This window comes from Bison bison, unplaced genomic scaffold (genome assembly GCF_000754665.1).
Source record: "Bison bison bison isolate TAMUID 2011002044 unplaced genomic scaffold, Bison_UMD1.0 scf7180017864199, whole genome shotgun sequence".
NCBI classification, from domain to species: domain Eukaryota; kingdom Metazoa; phylum Chordata; class Mammalia; order Artiodactyla; family Bovidae; genus Bison; species Bison bison.
In genome coordinates this window covers 1,694,148-1,701,519 of record NW_011494771.1, presented here as the reverse complement: position 1 = coordinate 1,701,519, position 7,372 = coordinate 1,694,148, and the positions used below count along the sequence as shown (strand labels likewise).

The 7,372-nt window shown below is 47.7% G+C and overlaps 1 protein-coding gene across 1 annotated transcript in view; it reads left to right on the top strand.

Annotated features, from left to right (window-relative positions):
* The first annotated feature begins 4,005 nt into the window (after positions 1-4,005).
* Positions 4,006-7,372, top strand: part of GSDMC (gasdermin C) — a 15,899-nt gene continuing 12,532 nt past the window's right edge. Inside the window, exons 1-3 of the mRNA XM_010844331.1 lie at positions 4,006-4,159; positions 4,242-4,411; positions 6,304-6,524. Of these exons, the coding sequence (XP_010842633.1) occupies positions 6,308-6,524 (217 nt within the window). The 5' untranslated portion in view covers positions 4,006-4,159; positions 4,242-4,411; positions 6,304-6,307. The remainder of the gene's footprint in view (positions 4,160-4,241; positions 4,412-6,303; positions 6,525-7,372) is intronic.

Here is a 7,372-nt window from a genome sequence, read left to right as displayed (position 1 = left end):
ACCATGATCTGTGGGGTCTCTATTTATGGGACCATTTCCACTCTGCTTCCTTGATGGGCTCTCATCCTCTGACAAACACTTAATGTTTGGTCTTAAGCAAGACTAGGGCCTCTGTATATTTCTTACATGAAACTGGAAATCACCCAGGGTGATGGCAGAACTAGATACACACAGGTGACGGAGGAGCTTCGAGAGTAAGATAACAGGGAACAGGAAGACAACCCTAGAGGACACCTCTAGAAGACAACCCTAGAACAATGATTTCCTTTCCTTTTAAAGATGGTGTAATGTGTACGTTAGACTGAATGATGTTACAATCTAATATCAGGTTTTCGGTCATGTCTGACTCTGCGATCTTAGGGATTGTAGCCCACCAGGCTCCGCTGTCCATGGGCTTCTCCAGGCAAGAATACTGGAGTGGGTTGCCGTTTCCTCCTCCAGGAGATCTTCCCGACCCAGGGATCGAACCCGCGTCTCTTCCGTCTCCTGCGTTGGCAGGCAGGTGTTTCACCACTAGTACCACGTGGGAAGCCCAATGTCACGTAAGGTAGAATACAGTCGCCCTGGAAGTGCTTACTTAACGTGTAGGCGCCGTGCCACTTTTGTGTAACACCGGATGGAGCTCAGTGACGTCATGCTACGCAAGACAAATCAGCCGAGAAAGGCAAATAGCGTGTCATCTCACTTACATGTGGAAGATAAAAAAGCCAAAGTCATACAAACAGAGAGCAGAATGAAGGTTACCAGGGTCTGGGGGATGGAGGGAATGGGAAGACATCAGTCAAAGGATACAAAATTCTAAGATGAATATGTCCTGGGAATCTAATGTCAACTGTCATTAACAATACTGGAATGGACTTCCCTGGCGGTCCCGTGGTTAAGAATTTGCCTGACAATGCAAGGGACACAGGTTCGATCCTCCGTCTGGGACGATTCCACGTGTCGCGGAACAGCTAAGCCCAGGTATCACAGCTACTGAGCCTGCACTCTGGAGCCCGTGCGCCGCACCATGAGAAGCCACTGCAATGGGAACCCCGCATACCACAACCACCGAGTAGCTGCTGATCGCCGCAGCTAAAGGAAAAGCCCACGCAGCAACGAAGACCCAGCACAGCCAAAAATAAATGAGTACATAAAAATTACAAAAACAATAGTATATTATATACTTGAAGTTGTTAAGAGTGGACATCTTAAACGTTACCACAAAAAGTGGTAATTATATGAGGGATGAAAGTGTGAATTAACCTAATTGTGGTAACCATTTTGCAACATATACATGCATCAAATCATCACATTGGACACCTTAACCTTGTATATGTTATAGGTCGATATCTCAATAAAGCTAGGGAAAAAATAAAATGTGAACTCAAATAGAGGCCCCAGCTTCCTCTTCAGAAAGTCTGATTCAGTGAAAAGTTTTAGTCACTCAGTCATGTCCAACTCTTTTGCGACCCCGTGGACTGTAGCCTGCCAGGCTCCTCTCTCCGTGGGATTTCCCAGGCAAGAATACTGGAGTGGGTTGTGATTTCCTTCTCCAGGGGAATCTTCCCGACCCACAGGTCGAACCTGGGCCTCCTGTGTTGCAGGCAGATTCTTTACCATCTGAGCCACCAAGGGAAGCCAGTGTACGGTCAGCGATTCTGAGTTTGAATGATCATTCCAGGGGATTCTGATGCCAGGGGTTCCCAGGCCACACTGAGAAAAGCTTCTGCATCAGGCCTGGGGTGGAGTTGGGGGGGAAGGGGAATGAGGGGGAAGTGGGACACTGAGGGACAGGGACATAAAAGGACCCAGCAGGAGTAACCTGGCTTCTTCACCATCTGGCCATTCTTCTCGTCTCAGATTATGAGAGGTAGAAAACCTTTGTAGAGAAGCGAGTTTCAGGGCTGGGGGGTTCTCTGCCCAGACCGCGGGCCCTGCTGAACACTGACCTCCATTTGGGGCCAACTGGACAGCCTTTGTATCTCCTGAACCCACCCATGGGTGCTCTGAAGACCCAAGGGAGGCTCAGAATTATCATCCACTGCAGGGCCAGATAGAGGGCTAGGAACGGTAGACATCCATGAGCAGCGGGAGGGGTGACGGTGGTCTTGGCAATTTGACGGGGAAGGCCTCACTGAGAAGGGACTTTTGAACAAAGACTTAAAGGGTTATAAGATGGGAAGTGGACCGTACAGACATTGCAGGGGGAGGTAGTCCAGGCAAAGGAATAAGCAAGTGCAAAGACTCTAAAGGAAGAAATACTTGGCGTAAAAGTGGAAGAGCAAGTGTGAGGATTCATCAGAGTGAGAACAAGTTGGTGCAGCCTACGCTTAGTCATTTGTACGACTTGGTTTGGACTTGAAGTAGGATTGGCAGCTATGGAAGGGCTTGAGCTCAAGAGTAAAATAAAGAGTAAAATAAAATCGCTGCATCTTTTGAGAAGATGCCTGTGGTTGCTGTGTTGACAACAGACACGGAAAGGGCCAAAGTAGGAAGTCACGTTGGGAAAGGATTACGTGGATGCAGGCGAGAGGTGATGGTCACTAGGCCAGAGTTCAGCACAGAAACTGATATTAAGAGAGCAGATCGGAACCCGTGTGTCCCAGACTGGGACTTGAGTCTGTGGTCTTTTAACTGAGATCACACGTCTGGCCTCAGGACTCAAGCTCAGGTTGCTGATGAAGAAGTCAGTGAGAAACAGATGACAGGTAAGACGTGGATTAAGGGAGGAGCACAGGCCGCTCACAGTGTGGGCCATCTCGTGTCAGTGGGTAATTTTGTAGGCTAATGAGTGGGAGAAATAGTCCAACTGTTTGGGAGGAAAGGCTGGGGATTTCCAGGAATTGTCCACCGCCCACTGGTTGACCTTTTATGATCGGACTTGGAACTACCATGGCACCTGTGGGTGTGTCGTTTACCTTGCTGATCCCCTACAAGGAGCATGTACTGAAGCTAGCAGCAGTCTCTTCCACCTCCTTGGACCTAGTTGGTTCTCACCGGTTCATGTCATGTCCTATGGCTATGTCGTTCTTTCAAGGCTGTGCCCTGCCCCCTTCCCTCCTGTTTCAGGTCCAGGCCTACTGTGAAGGCAGAACCAACAGCCACAAAAAGAGGGGTTTGCCTAAGTGCCCACCCTGGCTTCTTAAATGTGACACTCGGAAAGAATCGGGAAAGTGCGACGTATGCATCAGAAAGGTAACTCCAAGCTGGGTTGTTTGGGCGATCCTGGCAAAGGAGTGAGGTAAGCAGAGGACGTTAAGGAAAAGTAGATGTTGAAGAGTCAAGAAGGCGAGATGGAGGGACTGTGAATCCCGGCAAACAGAGGGGAGCCGGCCTGCAAACTCAGCATAAACCACACACGCACTCATCCACAGACGTACTCTCAGTGCCCTTGTGAGGACACGCTTATTCTCCATCTTCTTTACTTCGCCAGTCTTAAAATGGGTATTGTCTGTCTCCCCCACAGTAAAGGTAAGTGTTTGGAGTCAGGCACTCTGTCTTACTGACCTCTGTACCCCTAAGACTGGAGTCCAGACAGTATGTAAGAAAATGTAGACCCAGAGACTAGAAATTGTAGCTGGCATGTAGCAGCTGTGTGCTGACTGAGTAGCTCAGGGAGGGAGGGCTTTGAGAAGCTCAGGTTGCCCTGGAAAAGAAAGGGAAGAGAGAATGTGCGAAAGAGCAGAGACCAAGAAGCGAAATGGCAGAAACATGCAAGACCTTGACCAGGAGAGGAGAAACAGAGTCAGGGGAGGAAGGAGGGCCTGAGCGGAAAGATCGCCATGAAAACCTCTGAAAAGGCTAAGCTGAAAAGATGACTAATGGAGAATTTTCAAGAAACTAACCTGTGTTGTGCAATGCCCCTACCCCACCTCGTCCCCCTCTGAAATCTTGAGTAAATCAGCATGCTTACTTTTGGCCCTTCCTCGCTGATCCAGGATTGCAGTTTACACACAGCACACTTAAGATAAAATGTGAGCCAGGTGTGTTACTACAGCCACAAAGACTAATAAACGCGTAAATCAAAGACCTGTTGAACCAGTTCTCTTTGTGCCAGGAAAAGAGCATTGCTTCCCAACATTTCTGTCCAATCTGCTCCAAGACAGCCTAATAAATATAGAACCAAGCATTGCCCGATTCTACTTCACAGACTTTTGGCTGATAAGGACTTAAGAAGGTAAGATTCCATGATCCAGAATTCAGCTCTGGCCCTGGTCTCCTGGAAGAGAAGAGGGCCCATCGTATGCTTGTCTTTCTAGGATTTTGCATTGGAAATTGAGTCAGAGACTTACTGGTGGAGAGAAAATAGTGAGTAGAGTCACGTGTATCTACTCTCTGAAGTTTGTCAAACTCTGCTTGACATCAGGAGGTCTGAAGGGACCCTACTCAACTGGAATATTTTCTACAAGGCAAAACAATACACAGTCTGGTAAGTTCTAACTGGAGACTCGGGATGAACAAGAAGAGAAGATATTATATTCTGGCCAGAGACAGAAATGTTCAGGGTAGATTTCTGAAATGAACAGAGGTGCATTTGTTCGGGTTTTTCAGATGGTAAGGAATCCGCCTGCAATGCGGGAGACCTGGGTTCGATCTCTGGGTCGGGAAGACCCCCTGGGGGAGGGTATGGCAACTCCCCTCCAGTATTCTTGCCTGGAGAATCCCATGGACAGAGGAGCCTGGCGGGTTACAGTCCATGGGGTCACAAAGAGTCGGACACGACTGAGTGACTCAGCACAGCACAATGTGACCCCTAGAGAAGGTACTGCTTCCTCTAAAGTTCTCATTAGTAAAGGAGAACTCCTGATAACAATCTCCAAGCATGTAAGGCTCAGGGATATATCTCTGATACATCTTTATCCAGGCCCAGGCTGAGAGAATCCTTTTCGTTCTTATGTTTCTCTGTTGTCCATTGAGCCCTTCCAGGGCCCACACTAGACAAAACGGAAAGTCACATCAGGGATTTTATTTGAATTGTTGAAAATTCTGTCTTTATTCAACACTCAATGAGTGTTCAAAAGTGAATTCTATATAAGTGGAAAATCTTGTTCCTATTTCCCCGAGAGAGAGCACTGAATTGCCCTCATTTGATGTGGTCTGAAACATGCACTTCACATTTTTGCCTACCCAACTATTAACTGTTTATTCATGTCTGCATCATTACTGGGCTTCCCTAGTGGCTGAACAGTTAAGAATCTGCCTGGCAATGCAGGAGACTCGGGTTCTGCCTCTGGGTCAGGAAGATCCCCTGGAGGAGGGCAAGGCAACCCACTCCAGTATTCTTGCCTGGAGAATCCCATGGACAGAGGAGCCTGGTGGGCTACATACAATCCGTGGGGTCACAAAGAGTCAGACACAACTGAGCATGCACACACACATCCTTACTACACTGCTAGTAAGTGGTAAGTAAGTACTATACCAGGAAGTGGTAAATGGTTTCAGTTACCACTTACACACAGATAATTCAAACATTTGGATCTCCAGGGCAGTTCTTGGCTCTGAGCTCCAATCTACACTATTGCCTGGGATTTACTTCCTTTTTGTGCTTTTTTATTAATCTGTCTAATCCTTTGTTCAGATCTATTGAGGTATAAATGACAAAAATTCTATATATTTAAGGTTTATAACTTGATATTTTGATATACGTATATACAATGTAAAATGGTCACCATAATAAAGCTAATAAACATATCCACCACCTCACATGGGCTTCCTTGGTGACTCACAATAAAGAATCTGCCTGCGACGCAGGAGACCCAGGTTCGTGCCTGGATTGGGAAGATCCCCTGGAGAAGGGAATGGCAACCCACTCCAGTACTCTTGCCTGGAGAATTCCATGGACAGAGGAGCCTGGTGGGCTACAAGCCATGGGGTCGCAAAGAGTCAGACACGACTGAGCACCTAATACTTTCTACTTTGACCACCTCACATACTCCCTCTTGTGCGTGTGTGATGAGAACACTTAAGATACGAGCTCAGCATATTTCAAGTATACAATACAATAGTGTTAACTATATAGTCACCATTCTGTACATTAGATCTCCATGTTTTTTCCATCCAGTATAACTGAAACTATGAACACTTTGACCAATATCACTCCATTTCCCCGCACAACGCCTGGGCACCATCATACTCTCTGCTTCTTCCACGAGTTTAGCTATTTAAAATTCACATACAAGTAAGATTTTGTAGTAGTTGCCCTTCTGTGTCTGGTTTAAGACCTAAATTCATCTCCTATCATGTCCGTTCAAACATCAAGGATCTATCAGAGGTTGCCCCTTTTCTCCCAAATGAACTGTGTGCTCCTCTCTGTGCTCCTAGCATCATGCCCTCCCTGTTTGAGCATACTAGCAAGAATTTGGTCAAAGAACTTGGCGACAAAGACTTCAGGCCCCTCCAAAACCCGCTGAGTGCCCACAAATTCTGTCAGCTGAAGCTACTGCGGAAGAAGAGGAGGACCCTCTCTCAGTTCTGGGAACAACCTGATGTTCCAGTTGACCACACCCTCACCGACATCCTGGAGCCAAGCCCTTCAGTCCCAGGTAATGTCAACCAGGGGTGAGGGAGGTGAGGAGTGAGACATAAGGGTGCTCACAGTCGAGCACCCAAGAAACCCCTAAGACACCTGCACAGGTAGATACCAAAGCAGCCTGCCTCAAGGCACAGGGCAAGGAGCCACGCTTCTTTGAGAATCTAATTATCTGGACCCAGGCACGTTTTTTAGCACACTGAATCCTTACAGCAGCCTCTCAAGTTGGGATTAATAGCTCCATTTGCATAAGAATAAATTGAAACTTACTTCCCCGGTAAAACCGGCTCCCTGCAATAGGGGAGACCGGGTTTCGATCCCTGGGTGGGAAAGATCCCCTGGAGAAGGCAATGGCACCCCACTCCACTACTCTTGCCATGGAAAATCCCATGGACGGAGGAACCAGGTAGGCTACAGTCCATGGGGTTGCAAAGAGTCAGACGTGACTGAGCGACTTCCCTTTCACTTTCAAATTGAAACTTACAAAATGCCTTGTGGGAACTGGTAGAACTGGAATCCAAATCAGGTCTGCCTGGCTCTAAACCCCAAACATTTTCTGCTCGGTGTGCTGCCCCATGGGGCTGACGCAGTGCCTGGAGAGAGGATGCTCGGGCTCTCCTGGACCTGCGTGCAAGTGACTTCATCCCTTCTTGGAATCAGGACATCGTCCCTTGCTGTCCAGCCCCTGGGGAGATGGATTGCGTGTCCTCAGCAGTAATTTACGTTTAAAACTTTAACTGAGATTTACATGAGTAAGAGGGATGGCGTAGGGACTTCCCTGGTGGTCCAGTGGTTAAGACTCTGCACTTCCACTGCAGAGAACTCGAGTTCAATCCCTGATGGGGAGTGGCTAAGTAAATA